Source organism: Hypanus sabinus, chromosome 3 (assembly GCF_030144855.1).
Source record: "Hypanus sabinus isolate sHypSab1 chromosome 3, sHypSab1.hap1, whole genome shotgun sequence".
In the NCBI taxonomy this organism is placed as follows: Eukaryota; Metazoa; Chordata; class Chondrichthyes; order Myliobatiformes; family Dasyatidae; genus Hypanus; species Hypanus sabinus.
In genome coordinates this window covers 65,153,902-65,172,262 of record NC_082708.1, presented here as the reverse complement: position 1 = coordinate 65,172,262, position 18,361 = coordinate 65,153,902, and the positions used below count along the sequence as shown (strand labels likewise).

General features: G+C 40.2%; 1 protein-coding gene across 2 annotated transcripts in view; it reads right to left on the bottom strand.

Moving 5' to 3' along the window:
- ccdc83 (coiled-coil domain containing 83) overlaps window positions 1–18,361 on the bottom strand; it is a 113,089-nt gene that overhangs the window by 63,304 nt on the left and 31,424 nt on the right. For both annotated transcript variants that reach the window (XM_059964541.1, XM_059964540.1), the window contains exons 3-5: window positions 6,999–7,083; window positions 6,010–6,178; window positions 4,469–4,636 (exon numbers count right to left, since the gene is read on the bottom strand). In XM_059964541.1, the coding sequence (XP_059820524.1) occupies window positions 4,469–4,636; window positions 6,010–6,178; window positions 6,999–7,083 (422 nt within the window). The remainder of the gene's footprint in view (window positions 1–4,468; window positions 4,637–6,009; window positions 6,179–6,998; window positions 7,084–18,361) is intronic.

The window sequence follows — 18,361 nt, the reverse complement described above, 5'->3', positions numbered from 1 at the left end:
CTGAGCCTGAATCACATCCAGTTTCCTTATAAGAGACCAAGCTGCTGATCCATATGCTACACTTCCATAATCCAACACAGATCTTACTAAAGCCACATACATTCTCTTTAATGCTGAACAACTTGCTCCCCATTCCCTGCCAGTCAAACATTTCATCACGTTTATTACTTTTTTACATTTCTTCTCAACTTTCCAGATATGGTCTGCCCATGTTAATCATGAATCAAATATAACTCCCAGAAATTTAAATGATCCAACCCTTTCTAGTTCAATCCCATACATCCTTAACTTCTTCCTTACTTCAATTCTTTTCCTAGTGAAAAATACAGTTTGAGTTTTTTCCATTGAAAATCTACATCCCCAATCATAACCCCACTCTACCACTTCATCAATTGCTCCTTGTAGTTTCCTGATTATATGCTCCATGTTCCTGCCTCTTTTCCACAAGGCCCCATCATCCGCAAACAGTGACCTACCTATATCCACTGGTACCTTTGTGAAGACATCATTGATCATAATGATGAAAAGTAACGGGCTAATCACACTACCCTGAGTTGTGCCATTTCCCACTATGTACTGTTTTGATAATTCTGATCCAATCCGAACTTGAATTTTTCTACCAAACAAAAAATCTTTAATCCAATTAAAAACTCTCCCACCAACCCCCATCTTGTGCAGTTTAGTTAATAATCCTTCCTTCCACATCATATCATAGGCTTTTTCAATGTCAAAAAACTCTGCAACTACTGATTCTTTATTTGCCTGGGCCTTTCTTATTTCAGTCTCTAACCTTATTACTGAGTCCATGGAATTCCTTCCCTTCCTAAAACCACTCTGATAACTTGCCAGCATTCCCCTCTTCTCAAGCTCATATGATAACCTTTCAGTTATCATCCTTTCCATTACCTTACATATATTTGATGTTAGTGCTATTGGCCTGTAGCTAGTGGGTTTTGACAGATCCTTGCCAGGTTTCCTTATTGGAATTACTACTGCTTCTTTCCATGCACTTGGTAATCTTCCCTCCTCCCACACTCTGTTATAAAAATGCAGTAACTTCAAGAGCGCTCCTTCTCCTAGATTTTTTTAGCATAACGTAACGAAATAGATCTTTCCCTGGGGAGGTTGGTCTTGATCTCTTTATTGCTCTCACCATTTCTGCCAAAGTAAATGGATCTTTAATTATATCATCTGTTTCTTTCCTCCTGTTTAACACACCTGGGTATTGACTCATTGTTCTTTCCCTTCTCCTTCTCTCTTCTTCAGACAAATTTTCTGAACTCTGTATCTTTACAAATGACTTGGCCATGATCTCAGCCTTATCCTTGCTGGAGACTGCTGTTTCCTCCTCAGATATCATTACTGGATACTCCCAATCCCTTCTATCTCCCCCATCCTCTTAATCATTCCCTATACCTCTCCCACAGGTGTTGTTCTTCCTATTTTGTTGCAAAAACTCCTCCAACTTGCCCTTTTAGCTTGACGGATAGTTCTTCTCACCACTGCCTGTGCCTTCTTATATTGAATCAAATGCTGCATATTATGGGTTCTTTTAACTAGTCTGAAAGCTCTATTTCTGTTTTTTACAGCCTGATATTCCTCTGTCCACCATGGCACTATTTTTCTATTCATCCTATTTTTACTCCTGGGTATTGATCCTTCTGCTGCCATAATAATTGCTGAAGTCACCTGACTGTTTAATTAATCTATATCTCTAGAAATGTCAATCTTTGTCAATGCTTCTTCACTTAACTTCTGGAACTTACCCCAATCTGCTTTTCCAAACACCCACTTTGGGACTCTCCCACCTGGTCTTATTTCAACTCTTTCACCCACTGAACATAAAACTGGGTAGTGATCACTGCCTACTGTTGAAGCAGTCCAAACTCCCCAGTTACTGATGCCAGCCAAGACATTAGACACTAACGTAATATCTAATACCGACTCAATTCCTGTTGTTATGGTCATCCTTGTTCCTCTACCACCATTCATACACACCAAATCCCTTTCTTCCATCAAATCTTGAATTACCGTTCCATTTGAATCTGTAATCGGATCCCCGCATATTGTGCTGTGAGCATTGAAATCTGCACACCACGCTACTTTATGTCTGTTTTGTATCCTTAGTAGGCTGTCCAAATCCAACCTTTTACATGGATTGTAGTAGTTAATTATAACCACTCACTCCCCTCTCTCCCATATTTCCATCACTATGTATTTGTGATCGTCTCCTTTTTCCAGTACTCTATACAGTATACCCTGCTTGATTAACATAGCACAATCTCCTCCTCCCCCTAGATTTCTATCTTTCCTTATCATTGTATACCCATGTACCACAAAGCTGGTTTCAACCAAGTTTCCCGAATACACACTACATCCGGTTTTACAACCATTTCCTTAATAAATTCCTTAAATTCCTGGCCATTGGCCAGTAAACTCCTTGCATTCCATTGCAAAAGTATTACCATAATGAGTACTAACCAACCTATGACACTTCCTGGCTTGACTGACTAGTGAGGTTCTCCCTCACTCCTTCCCATGTCAGTCCTACTAACCCTAAATGGTTTACTGCTGCTTTGACCACCAGCTGAATTTTGTCACTTTTTGACTTTACCTCTGTCGTACTATTAATGACTCCTGCAATGAATGTTACCAGAGCTTTTTTTTCCACATAAATCCTGTCATTTACTCTTCGTTGCATCTCTTGCATCCCTATTGCTCTCTGGTCATTAGGAGCATTATTCTGTTCTCTTGACATTCTTACAGCTTCTGCATAAGTGATCTTTCTTTTCACTCTTATTTCTTGAACTTATTCTCCCATCTCATAACCTCACACCCACTATATGCCACATTATGAGCTCCTCCACAATTACAGCATTTTGGTTGGACTCCTGTTCCGCACTTTCCATATTCATGATCATCCCCACATCTAGCACATCTCCTCTGCCTTTTACAGTTTTTAGCTATGTGTCCAAACCTTTGACAATTATAGCACCTCAATGGCTTTGGCACATATACTCTTACTGGGTGACTCATGAAACCCAGAAACACTTTCCTTGGCACTCTTTCTTCTTCAAATTCAATCAATACTGTTTCACTTTTCTTTTTCATTCCCTCCTTTGTTGTTTTCAGTCTTAGAACATTAATTACTTTCCCCCCTTTGATATTCCTCTTCAACTCCTCCATGTTTATACTCATTGGTACACCCATGATCACTCCTTTACAACCACCATTTCATGCTCCCACCCTCCCTGTATATTCCACCTTGCATTTTCCTATCTCTTTTAGCTTGAGTGCTTTCTCAAGTTGTTCCTCATTCGCACATCTTACCAATAGATTGCCATCATTAAGGACTTTTGCAAATACTATTTCCCCTATCTTATTAGCCAGAGTTGTTGTTAGCACAAGCGGGTTAATTTTCTTCATGTGTCCTTGCGCCTTCTCATTAAACCTAACTATGACAACACCTCCTCTCTGAACTTGTTCATCTTCCTCACTTTCAGAACTCTCTCCACTGTCATTTCCTATTTTTTTATTCCCTTTGTCTCGGTTTTCATTCATCCATCCCCTCACTATCTCCTTATTCCCTTTATTTCTCCCTTCACAATAATCCATTTCTCCTCAGCTGCCTACCTCTGATCCCAAATCCCTATCCCGCTTCTTCTCCACTCTCTTTCCCTCAGCCCCTCCTCTCGCCTTGTCTGCCATTACCAGACCCAGGCAACCCCCTCCCAGCAATTCCCGCTCCTTCCCCACTCTCTTTCCCTCACCAAGTTCCAAACCACATTCACACATGCACCACCACCTTCCAAACTCTCAGCCCCAGCCCAGCTGTGTGGATTTCCTTCAGGTGCTTTGATTTTCTCCCACATGTGAATGTATGGGTTAGTAGGTTAATTGGTCACAAGGTGTAATTGGGTACTGAGTGCTCATTCAGCTAGAAGGGCCTGTTACTTTGCTGTATCTCTATAATAAATAAAAATAATAATCCAATATCTTTAATTATTTTCTTTTGAGAAAAATACATTAGAGAGTAGAAAGATAAATGTTCCAATGAACACAGCATATTTATGAAAATCATGGGAAAAGATTGTGGCAAATTCCAAAGGAGGGCAAGAAACAGAATCAGATAAGTTTCAAGAGAGAGTGGCAAATAGATCCAATGAGTTTCACAAAAGCACACAAGCCACAAGTGGAAAGTGAGAGTAGAAAACATTATCTGCTGAACTGGCCACGCTGAATTATCTGTATTTTATTGTTGATAGATTATCAGACCTAGATGAAATGTATGCTATGCTATTAAAAGATGGAAGGAAGAAAATTGTGAAGGCTCTAATCATCATATTTTCACCTGCTCTTCAGCTATTGGAAAGGTGCAAGAAGATTGGAGGATTGCTTATACTGTGTCTTTAAAATAATGTGAAATTAAAAGCCAGTTAACTTAACTTCATTTATGGTAAATTACTACCTTCCATCTCACTGAAACTTTTGGCCATCTCAAGGAGTTCATTTTCTCGAGACTCAATAATTTTGCCATGTTCAACACTTCCAACATTTTTGTATTCTAGCCAATGCTTTTTCACTTCTGTCACCTTCAGGATATCTTGCTCCACATTGGCTATCCAGCTCTGTATGTCTGCTCCAAACAGAAAAAATCATAAAACATTGATAAGAATTGTAAGCATGTTTAGTACATAATGTGCCTTAATAATTGACCTCAATTACATCAAAGATTTTCTCATGCTGCTGTCCTAATTTTCATATAGGATGCCTATTTCATTAGGTCATGTCTTCATAACACCTATCCTCATATAATAAGCCTTGATTAAGTGCTTCAAGAGGTTGGTCTTGAAACATATCAACTCCTACCTGAGAAGTGACCCACTGTAAATGCGCTCCATTTTGCCTACCGTCACAACAGGTCAATAACAGATGACATTTCATTGGCTCTTCGTTCAGCTCTGAAACACCTGGCCAATGACTATGCATATGTCAGGATGTTCTTCATTGATAAAGCTCAGCATTCAACACTATCATCCTCTCAAAACTCATCATTAAGCTCATAAACCTAGGCCTTGGTACATCCCTGTGCAAATAGATCCTCAATTTCCTCAGTGGCAGACCCCAGTTAGTATGAATTGACAACAACATCTCCTCCACACTCACCATCAGCATAGGTGCACGTCATGTCTATGTGCTTAGTCCTGTTTACTTACTTTACACCTACTATATGATTGTGTGGCTAAGTACAGCTCCAATGCTGTATTTAAGTTTGCTGATGACTCCACTGTTGTTAGCCAAATCAAAGGTGGTGACGAGTCAGCACACAGGAAGGTGATTGAAAATCTGGTTGAGTGGTGCCACAACAACAACGTCTCGCTCAACATCAGCAAAACCAAAGAGCTGAGGATGAAGAAACTGGAGGTCCATAAAACAGTCCTCATTAGGAGAATAGAGGTGGAGAGAGTCAGTAGCTTTAAATTCTTTGACATTAACATATCAGAGGATCTGTCCTGGGGCCAGCACCTAAGTGTCATCACAAGGAAGGCACAGCAGCACCTCCAGATCCTTAGAAGTTTACACAGATTCAGCATGTTAACCATAAATTTTTACAAACGTTTGTAGATATACACTGACTCTAATCCATTATCCAACTGATCTGCAATCCTTACTGTTTGGCTCATGGGGTGCTGTTTCCCACACTCCCTCTATCACACCTGGATCCTGGTTCCACATTTCCATACTGTTTCAGATCAATGATCCTCAGCAGAATGGAAAAGTGTGAAAACAGCTGTAGTATTTGAAAAGGGAAGGGGTGGGAAACAAAGGTAATGTCTCTGATAGCATATTTTAATTGCAGCCTTGTTAAGCAGAACTTCACTTGCCCTTATCTAATCTAGTGTATTCAGAGCTTTTGATCTGGTTTCATTTACACACACACCCCATTTCAACTCACCTGTATGCAGGTAGATATTTAAAAAAAACTTGACTAAGTATGAATATTAATACCTTGCACTTGCTGTTCATTTTGTTTAACTAGATCAATATTTTCTTTCATGGCTTGTTCTACTTGTTCAGTGTTGATTAACTCTTTGCGTTCCAATTCTTTCTCTTGTTCTTTGGCCAATTTAAATAAACTTTTGATGTGTTCCTTCTGTTCCTTCTTCAACTGTTCATTCTTAAGGAAGTCAGAAAAATCATAATATTTAAGAGCATTAGTACTGCACACACAAATGAAATGCATTTTCTTCCACTATAATTAATTATTGCTTAATTGGATCAAACATAAACAACATCACTCCAAAATAAATTTTAAGTTCAGTTACAAGAATAACCTCTCCGTCACAGAAAGGGTAAAAGCAATTTTAGGAATGAGATAGCAAATGTTCATGTGGTGTGGCACAGTTAGATTGGATGTGAACTGATGCCATTTAATTACCCACAAGACAACTGTAAATCAGAAAAATATGGTTTTTAAAAATATATACAAATTATACATCAAAGATTAATGTTCCTTTGTGTTGCACAGAGATTTGGTGCCATGATAAAACCTCAATTGATAGATAGCATCTTTGACAGGGAAGTACTCTCTCAGTGATGTACAGTAAGAATTCTGTGCTCATTTCTGGACTGAGATTTGGTCCCATAAGTAATTCATGGGTGAAAGGTCTAAGAAATAGATCACACTTGCAAGTAAACATAATTAGGTGCAATGTAAGGGGAAAACTAGTGAAATAATCTCAGTTGTTCCCCGTTTAAAAATTTAAGCCAAATCAAATAATAGCAGTTGTAAAAGCTTAAATTTCTAACTATACTATTCATGCATGGACGTGAGCTTGGCAGTACGGTACACAAATTCTCATATTACTTTATAATATCTCACTGTAAACAATAGCTACAAGCTACAATATCTAATGAGGCTGCAGCTGATAACTAAATCAAATCATTGTCATAATATTACCAATCTAAGGAACACTTTTTTTTAACTTGTAACTTACTTGTTCTCTGTATCGTGCATTAATTTCTTCAAGTTGTTTTAATTCATTTGTGAATTTTTCAATAGCTGTCTCCTTTACCTGAAATCTGAGTGCAACATTAAAATTTAACAAACTAATAGTTATTGATCAATATTTATTTTTTCCTAAGGTAGCACTGGGATTAAAATTGGTTCGGAAATTGCACCACCTCGGATTGCAAGACCCAGCAGCAGATAGTGAGGTCAGCTGAGATCACTGGGGTCTTTTTTCCTGCTATTACACACATTTACACCATACACTACAACCGCAAAGCAAACAGCATTATGAAGGACCCCACGCACCCCTCATACAAATTCTATGTATGCTTAGCCCAATGCTCTACTCTTTCTATACCCACAAATGTGTGGCTAGGAACAGCTCAAATATCATCTATACATTTGCCAATGACACAATTGTTGGCACAATTTCAGATGATAAGGAAGCAAACAGGAGTGAGATAGATCAGGTGGTTGAGTGGTGTCACAACAACAACCTTACATGCAACATCAGTAAAACCAAGGAAATGATTGTGAATTTCAGGAATGGGAAGTTGAGGAAACACACACTCGTCCTCATTGAGGGATCAGCAGTGGAAAGGGTGAGCAATTTTAAGTTCCTGAGTGTCAACATCTCTGAAGATCTATCCTGAGCCCAACATATTGATGCAATTGCAAAGACACAACAGCAGCTATATTTCATTAAAAGTTTGTGGAGGCTTGGTATGACACCAGACTCTCACAAATTTCTACAGGTTACCATGGAGAGCATTCTACCTGGTTGCATTATCATCTGGTATGGAGAGGCCACTGCACAGGATTGGAAAAAGCTGCAGAAACTTGTAAACTCAGTCAATACATCATGGGCACTAGCCTCCTTAGTGCTGAAGACACCTTCAAAAGTGATGCCTCAAAAAGGTAGCAAGTATCATTCAGGACCCCTATCATCCAGGACATGCCATCTTCTTATTGCTACCATCAACGAGGAGGTACAGGAGCCTGAAGACCAACACTCAATGTTTCAGCACCAGCTTCTTCTCCACCGCCATCAGATTTCTAAATGGACAATGCACTTATGAATACTACCTCACTTGTTTTTGTTCTCTTTTTCAACTACTTATTTAATTAATTTTTAACATGTATTTCCTATTGTAATTTATAGTATTTTTATTATATATTACAGTGTATTGCTAATGCAAAATAATACATTTCATATTTGCCACTTTCCTACTTACACTCAGTCTTCAATGTGATTGGTTAAGGCAAGAAACGATTTATTGCCTCATTCACTCATGATCCAAAGTCCCTTGAAGAAACATAGGTGTAGGAGTAGGCCATTCGGCCCTTTGAGCCTGCACCACCATTCAGTATGATCATGGCTGATCATCCAACTCAGAACCCTGTACCTGCTTTCTCTCCATACCCCCTGATCCCTTTAGCCACAAGGGCCATATCTAACTTCCTCTTAAATATAGCCAATGAACTGGCCTCAACTGTTTCCTACGGCAAAGAATTCCACAGATTCACCACTCTCTGTGTGAAGAAGTTTTTCCTCATCTCAGTCCTAAAAGGCTTCCCCTTTATCCTTAAACTGCGACCCCTCATTCTGGACTTCCCCAACATCGGAAACAATCTTCCTGCATCTAGCCTGTCCAATCCCTTTAGAACTTTATACATTTCAATAAGATCCCCCCTCAATCTTCTAAATTCCAGTGAGTATAAGCCTAGTCGATCCAGTCTTTATTCATATGAAAGTCCTGCTATCCCAGGAATCAATCTGGTGAACCTTCTCTGTACTCCCTCTATGGCAAGAATGTCTTTCCTCAGATTAGGGGACCAAAACTGCACACAATATTCTAGGTGCGGTCTCACCAAGGCCTTGTACAACTGCAGTAGAACTTCCCTGCTCCTGTACTCAAATCCTTTTGCTATGAATGCCAACATACCATTTGCCTTTTTCACCACCTGCTGTACCTGCATGCCCACCTTCAATGACTGGTGTACAATGACACCCAGGTCTCGTTGCATCTCTCCTTTTCCTAATCAGCCACCATTCAGATAATAATCTGTTTCCCTGTTCTTGCAACCAAAGTGGATAATCTCACATTTATCCACATTAAATTGCATCTGCCATGAATTTGCCCACTCACCTAACCTATCCAAGTCACCCTGCATCCTCTTAGCATCCTCCTCACAGCTAACACCGCCGCCCAGCTTCATGTCATCCGCAAACTTGGAGATGCTGCATTTAATTCCCTTGTCTAAATCATTAATATATATTGTAAACAACTGGGGTCCCAGCACTGAGCCTTGCGGTACCCCACTAATCACTGTCTGCTATTCTGAAAAGGTCCCGTTTACTCCCACTCTTTGCTTCCTGTCTGCCAACCAATTTTCTATCCACATCAATACCATACCCCCAATACCGTGTGCTTTAAGTTTGCACACTAAACTCCCGTGTGGGACCTTGTCAAAAGCCTTTTGAAAATCTAAATATACCACATCCACCGGCTCTCCCCTATCCACTCTACTAGTTACGTCTTCAAAAAATTCTATAAGATTCGTCAGACATGATTTTCCTTTCACAAATCCATGCTGACTTTGTCCGATGATTTCACCTCTTTCCAAATCTGCTGTTATCACATCTTTGATAACCGACTCTAGCATTTTTCCCACCACCGATGTCAGACTAACCGGTCTATAATTCCCCGGTTTCTCTCCCCCTCCTTTTTTAAAAAGTGGGGTTACATTAGCCACCCTCCAATCCTCAGGAACTAATCCAGAATCTAAGGAGTTTTGAAGAATTATCGCTAATGCATCCATTATTTCTTGGGCTACTTCCTTAAGCACTCTGGGATGCAGACCATCTGGCCCTGGGGATTTATCTGCCTTTAATCCCTTCAATTTACCTAACACCACTTCCCTACTAACATGTATTTCCCTCAGTTCCTCCATTTCACTAGACCCGCGGTCCTTTACTATTTCCGGAAGATTATTTATGTCCTCCTTAGTGAAGACAGAACCAAAGTAGTTACTCAATTGGTCTGCCATGTCTTTGTTCCCTATGATCAATTCACCTGTTTCTGACTGTAAAGGACCTACATTTGTCTTGACCAATCTTTTTCTTTTCACGTATCTATAAAAGCTTTTACAGTCAGTTTTTATGTTCCCTGCCAGCTTTCTCTCATAATCTTTTTTCCCTTTCCTAATTAAGCCCTTTGTCCTCCTCTGCTGGTCTCTGAATTTCTCCCAGTCTTCAGGTGTGCCACTTTTTTTTGCTAATTTATATGTTTCTTCTTTGGACTTGATACTATCCCTAATTTCCCTTGTCAGCTACGGGTGCACTACCTTCCCTGGTTTATTCTTTTGCCAAACTGGGATGAACAATTGTTGTAGTTCATCCATGCAATCTTTAAATGCTTGCCATTGCATATCCACCATCAACCCTTTAAGTATCATTTGCCAGTCTATTTTAGCTAATTCACGTCTCATACCTTCAAAGTTACCCTTCTTTAAGTTCAGAACCTTTGTTTCTGAATTAACTATGTCACTCTCCATCTTAATGAAGAATTCCACCATATTATGGTCACTCTTACCCAAGGGGCCTCGCACGACAAGATTGCTAACTAACCCTTCCTCATTGCTCAATACCCAATCTAGAATGGCCTGCTCTCTACTTGGTTCCTCGACATGTTGGTTCAGAAAACCATCCCGCATACATTCCAATAAATCCTCTTCCTCAGCACCCTTACCAATTTGGTTCACCCAATCTATATGTAGATTGAAGTCACCCATTATAACTACTGTTCCTTTATTGCATGCATTTCTAATTTCCTGTTTAATGCCATCCCCAACCTCACTACTACTGTTAGGTGGCCTGTACACAACTCCCACCAGTGTTTTCTGCCCCTTAGTGTTATGCAGCTTTACCCATATCGATTCCACATCCTCCAGGCTAATGTCCTTCCTTTTTATTGTGTTAATCTTCTCTCTAACCAGCAATGCTACCCTACCTCCTTTTCTTCCCTGTCTATCCCTCCTGAATATTGAATATCCCTGGATGTTGAGCTTTCATCCTTGGTCACCCTGGAGCCATGTCTTTGTGATCCCAACTATATCATATTCATTAATAACTATCTGCACATTCAATTCATCCACCTTGTAACGAATGCTCCTCACACTGACACACAAAGCCTTCAGGCTTGTTTTTACAACACTCTTAGCCCTTATACAATTATGTTGAAAAGTGGCTCTTTTTGCTTTTTGCCCTGGATTTGCCTGCTTGCCACTTTTACTTTTCACCTTACTACTTTTTGCTTCTACCCTCATTTTACACCCCTCTGTCTCTCTGCACTTGTTCCCATCCCCCTGCCAAGAGATGTAGCCCTGAAATGATTTACCTGTTAAGAAAAATTCAAGTTCAGGAATCCTAAAAATGGCCTTTGAGCAAGTACCATCATGTTAATTCATCACTGAGATAAAAATTTGGCTCAGTGAAGCATAGTGTATACAATGGATTGTTAACATAACATGACATAGCATTTTCATTAAAACTTAAAATTGACAAAGGTTTCAAGTGAAAGCCAGGTATTCATCTAGGAATGGATAAAGGACACTTTTGTCACTCTTCTACTTTGGATGTAACCGAGCTTTCAGAATTATTTATTTGTATGAAACAGTTGGTACTTACAGCAGCCATGGCTGATACGTACCTGGATTTATCATCATGTAGAATCCATGCTAGCCCAAGAAAACAGAATTCTGTCTTTAGTGTCTTTCTTAAAATGTTTCTACTATCAACACAATCTTATTCAGTTGGGTGTCACAGATAACATAACTGAGCTTTTTTACTGCATCTTTATCCATAAACTTCTGATGTGCCCAATTGTAAACTTTTCAGATTTTTGAACTTTGTGATTAAATGTACAGAGATACATGATTTTTAAAAAAAATTCCCCCAAACAGCATTTATTCAGACTACAAAAACTGAACTTATTAGAAATAGAACATAGAAGGGTACAGCACAGGAACAGGCCATTTGGCCCACAATGCTACACAAACCATCTAAAAGGCACATCAAGAACACCCAAACCTAATCCCTACACCACATCCATATCCCTCCATCTTCCTTACATCCATGTGCCTATCCAAATGACTCTTAAAAGCCTCTAATGTACTTCCCTCTACCACCATAGCAGGCAATGCATTCTGAGCATCCATGACTCTTTGAATAAAAAAACTTAACTCTCAAATCTCCTTTGAACCTATCCCTTCTCACCTTTGATGCATACCCTCTGGTATTAGACATTTCAACCCTGGAAAACAGAAAAAAAATCTGCAGATGCTGGAAAACAGTTACTCTCTGTCCACTCTTATCTATGCCTCTCATAATCTTGTAAACCTCTATCAGATTTCCCCTTGGCCTCCAGCACTTGAAAGAAAACAACAGAGAAATCTAACCTCTCATGCCCTCTAAACCGACAGCATTCTGGCAGACCTCTTCTGCATGATGAGGGAGCTGGTGGACCCCATTGTGGTTCCTGGTGACCACATCTGCAGCAAGTGTTGGCTGTTCGAGGAACTCAGACTGGAAGTTGTTGACCTGGAATCTGAGCTTCAAACACTGAGGCACATCAGGGAGGGAGGGAGTTCCTGGATTCCCTGTTTCAGGAGGTAGTCACACCCTCTAGATTAGCTGCCTCAAATTTGGTCTGTGCCCAAGGACATGAGGGTCTGACTGCGAGTGAGGCAGATAGTGGGATCCAAGAGACAGAGCTTGAGGAACCTCAGCCCTTGAACTTGTCAACAGGTCTGAGATTCTTGCTCCCTGTGTGGATGAGAGTGGGGGCTGTAAGAAGGATGCGCAACCTAGCTGTGGCACCATAGTTCAGGGAGCCATTTAAGAGGGGGGTGAGAAGAGAAACGTAGTGGTAACTGGGGATTGTATTGTCAGGGGAATAGGCAGAGTTCTCTGTTGCGAGAATAGGGCGTCCCAAAGGCTGTGTTGCCTGGGTTCGAGACATTTGCAGTGGGAGGGGAAAGATCCAGTTGTCGTGGTCCATGTGGGTACCAATGACATAGGTAGAATGAGGAAAGAGGTTCTGCTGAGGGAATTTGAGCAGCTAGGTACTAAATTTAAAGGCAGAACCAAAAAGGTGGTAACCTCTGGATCACTACTTGAGCCACATGCAAGTGACCATAGGGTCAAGAAGATTAGAGTTAAATATGTGGTTCAAGGAGGGAGCTGTACCAATGGGATGGGCTCCACCTGAAACCTGATGGGACCTGAATCCTAGTGAATTGCTTAACTAGGGCTGTGGACAGGGCTTTAAACTAAATAGTGGGGGCGGTAGGTTCAACAGATTGGAGAAGAATGGATAAAGTAAAAGAGAAAAATGTGGATAAAGATAAAGAAAAAGCAAAAGATAAAAAAGCAAAAAAGTAAGAGTGGAGTAAAGAAAGGTCAAGTACAAAAGAGAAAAAAGATTACATATTTTAAAGCACCATCAGTGTAAGGGCACTTTATCTGAATGCCCGTAGAATTCGAAATAAGGTCAGTGAACATGTGGCACAAATCGATACAAAGGACTATGATTGAGTTGGGCATTACAGAAACCACATTACAGGGTGGAGAGGATTGGGAATTAAATACCCAAGGATATCAGGTAATATGGAAGGATAGGCAGGAAAGTAATGGAGGTGGGGTAGTGCTCTTAATTTCGAACGAGATCAGGGTTACAGTGAGAGACAATATAAGATCTAAGGAGCAGAATGTTGAATCCATCTGGGTAAAGATTAGGAATAGTAAAGGGAAAAAAAATCACTGGTGCGAGTTGTCTATCGGCCACTGAATATTAACATTACTGTAGCACAGGCTATAAACAGAGAAATAGATATTGCACATAGATTCGGTGAATCAAGTTGATCGAGGCAGTCTTGAGGAGGACTTCATAGAATGCATCCATGATGGCTTTCTTGAACAACATGTCACTGAACTTACAAAGGAATGTGTTATCTTAGATCTGGCCCCGTGCAATGAGACAGGTAAAATTAGTGATTCTTGTATTTAGGGACCCTCTTGGAAAGAGTGATCACTATATGACTGAGTTTCTCATACAAATGGAGGGTGCAATAGTTCTATCTAAAACCAGCGCACTATGCCTAAACAATGGAGACCAGTGTAGACTGGGAACACAGGGTATATGGTGGATTCAGCAGGTAAGGCAGCATCCATTGAAATGTGCAGTCAATATTTCGGGCTGAGACCCTTCGTCAGGACAGGATTTCGGCCTGAAACGATGACTGCACATTTCAATGGATGCTGCCCGACCTGCTGAGTTCATCCAGCTTTTGTATGTGTTGATTTGACCACAGCATCTACAGTGTACTTTGTGTTGGGTATATGGTGGGACGGTTGAGGAACAGTGGAAGAATTTCAAAGAGATTTTTCATGGTGCTCAACAAAAGTATATTCCAGTTAAAAGCAAGGTCAGTAAGGGTAGGGAGAACCAGCTTTGGATAACTAAGGAAATAAAACAAACTAAAACCTCATGTGTACAAAGTTGCCAAGAGAAGTGGCAAATTGGAAGATTGAAAAAACTTTACAAAGCACCAAAAATCCATAAAATGAGCAATAAAGAGAAGGAAGATAGATTATGAAAATAAACTAGCACAAAATATAAAAATGGATATAAAGTGAAAAAGGATGGCTAAAGTGAATGTTAGTCCCTTGGAAGACAAGAAGGGGGAATTGATATTGGGTAATGAAGAAACGGCTGAGGCTTTGAATGACGATTTTGTGTTGGTCTTCATGATGGAGGACACATCTAACATGCCACAGAAAGATGTTATGGATGTGATAGGGGGTAAGGACCTCGATACAATAGCTATCACTAAAGAGGTAGTGCTGAGCAAACTTGAGGTCCTGAAGATAGACGAGTCCCCTGGACCTGATGGATTGCGTTCCAGGGTATTGAAAGAAATGACAGAAGTTATAGTAGAGGCTTTGCTGATAATTTACCAAAATTTTCTGAACTCTGGGCAGGTCCTGGCGGATTGGAAGATGGTGAATGTCACACAACTGTTCAAAAAAGGATGTATGCAAAAGGCAGATAACTATAGGCCAGTTAGTTTAACATCTGTAGATGGGAAAATGCTTGAAGCTATCATTAAAGAAGAAATAGTGGGGCATCTGGAATGAAGTGGATCCATCAGGCAAATGCAGCATGGATTCAGCAAAGGCAGGTCCTATTAGACAAACTTACTGGAGCTCTTTGAGGATATAATGAGCACAGTGGATAGATGGGAACAGACGGACGTTAATTACTTGGATTTCCAGAAAGCATTCGATAAGGCGCCACAATAAAGAGTTATCCATAAGAATGCATAGAATTGGGGGTGATGTACTAGCATGGATAGAGGATTGGTTAACTAATAGAAAGCAGGGAGTTGTGATATATGGGTGTTACTCTGGTTGACAATTAGTGATGAGCAGTGTGCCACGGGGTCGGTGCTGGGCCCGCAACTGTTCATGATATACATGAAAGATCTGGAAGAGGGGACAAAGTGTAGTGTATCTAAGTTTGCTGATGATAATAAATTGAGTGGAAAAGCAAACTGTGCACAAGATACGGTGAGTCTGCAGAAAGATACAGATACATTAAATGAGTGGGCAAGAGTCTGGCAGATGGAATACAATGTTGGTAAGTGCAAGGTCATCCACTTTGGAAGGAAAAACAGAAGAGCAGATTATTATTTAAATGTTAAAAAATTGCAGCATGCTGCTGTGCAGAGAGAATTGGGAGTGCTTGTGCATGAATCACAAAAGGTTGGTTTGCAGGTGCAGCTTGCTATCAAGAAGGCAAATGGGATGTTGGCCTTCATTGCTAGAGGGATTGAATTTAAGAGCAGGGAGGTTGTGCTGCAATTGTACAGGGTAGTGGTGAGGCCACACCTAGAGTACTGCATACAGTTCAGGTCTTCTTACTTGAGGAAGGATATACTGGCTTTGGAGGCAGTGCAGAGGAAGTTCACCAGGTTGATTCAGAGATGAGGGGTTAGAGGGTTAGACTATGAGGAGAGATTGAGTCACCTAGGACTGTACTCACTGGAATTTAGAAGAAAGAGAGGATACATATAAAATTATGAAAGCGGTAGATAAGATAGAGGCAGGAATTTTGTTTCCACTGATAAGTGAGTCTAGAACTAGGGGACATAACCTCAAGGCTCAGGGGAGTAGATTTAGGATGGAGATGAGGAGAATCTATGCAATTTCCTGCCCAATGAAGCAGTGGATGCTACCCCAGTAAATATATTTAAGACAAGGTTGATAGATTTTTGCACAGTATGGGAATTAAAGGTTAGAAAGAAAAGGCAGGTTGGTGGAGATGAGTCCATGGTCAGATTAGCCATGATCTTAGTGAATGGTGGAGCAGGCTCAATGGGCCAGATGGCCTACTTGTGCTCCAATTTCTTATGTTCTGCAACCTCTCCAAAGCCTTAACATCCCTTCTATAGTGGGGTGACCAGAACTGTACACAATACTCTAAATGTGGCTTAACCGGAGTTTTATGAAGTTGCAACATAACCTCCTGACTTTTGAACTTAGTGCCTTGATGAATAAAAGGAAGCATTCCATAGGCCTTCTTAATTACCTTATCGACCTTTGTAGCCACTTTCAAGAAACTATAAACTTTGATCTTAAGGCCTCCCTGCTCAGCAACACTGTTAAGGATCACACCCTTAACAGTGTACTGTCTCCTTGCATTTGCCCTACTTAAGTGCAACATCTCATATTTATGTGGGTTAAATTCCATCCACCATTTCTCAGCCCATTTCTGCAAATGATCTCTATTGTACTATACTCTTTGCCAGTCTTCTACACTATCCACAATTCCACTAACCTTAGTATCATCCTCAAATTTAATAATGCACCCATCTACATTTTCATCCAAGTCATTTATATACATCACAAACGACAGAGGTTTCAGCACAGATCCCTGCGGAACACCATTAATTACAGACCTCCAGCCCAAATAATCCCCTTCAACTGCTACCTGCTGTCTTCTATGCACAAGGCAGTTCTGAATCCAAACAGCCAATTCATCATGGAGCCCTTTGATTAACTGAAATCCTTCAAACATGCTAGTCTGTAACGTAGTTTTATTTTACTTCCTCACAGAACATTGACATCACTGTCTAGGCCAGCAGTTATTGTGCATACCCAATTACTCCTAAACTGAAAATGCAGTTAATAATCAAACACATTGCTGTGTCTGGAGTAATATTTTGGCTAAATTTACTTTCCTGAATGACATTAGAGAACAAGATGGGTTATTAACCACAATCTGTAACATTTTTGGACACCACTTTTGATACAAGCTTTCTAACATCAGCTTTCCTAATTCCCTTGCTCGCTGGTGAGGTTAAACTTTGATCTGAATTGAAGGTTCATAACTCTGGTCCAGTAACTTAATGACTACCACACAATACCAGCTGTCTTCCACATTAAGGTTCTGATATCAAGGTAATGTTGTGGTATAAACATGTTGCACTGTAAGTTATATTCTACCAAAGCTAATTAGTTATTCAGTGATTGTATGACCTGTGATCACTACAATCATAATTCAGTTTGTTTTCCATTGTAAGCAATTTTCAGACAACATCTCAAACACCAATTAAAATTTGTATTCTTTGGCAGTGCTGCCATTTCCAGTGCTTTGCTTTAGAAAATAGCTCTCCATCCTAATCAGGAGTGGAAGTATTGGGGTGGAGGTTGGAGGGGAGGCATTAAGTCACTTTTTCAATTACCTGACAAGTGTTTAAGAGTACTGCAGATGGTCCTTTTTGATCACCACTTGGAATGTTCAGTAAGTAATGGTATGGCATTTCCTTTCAAGACCACATATTCTTGCAGAAGAGCGACTTATCATTACATTTAGAACATTTTCATCCTAGAAGTGACTAGCCTCAGGATAACCTTGAGTATCTCTTGGCCTAGAATACTCAACTGCAGACTACCAAATTTTGACATGGCTGGCAACAGAACTGTCTGAGTGTTTTGACAAGTAATATCAATGGCACAGACAAACTGACAGTAGTAGAAAGACGACTGCTAGCTTTTCTAAAATAGTACAGCAAGCTTGTGCCCTGCAAAACCAATGCCATTCCTCAAGGTGGCATTTTACCAATCCTACTACTATAAAACTTGGCACAGCTCCTTAGTAGAATAGTGATGGTAACTGACTGAGAACAGATGGACAAGTACTCATATGAAATCTTTATGTTAAGTACTGAGTATTTGGTTGGGTGCAGCATCGTGGTCAGATTTCCTTGTGCTAAAAATGTGAC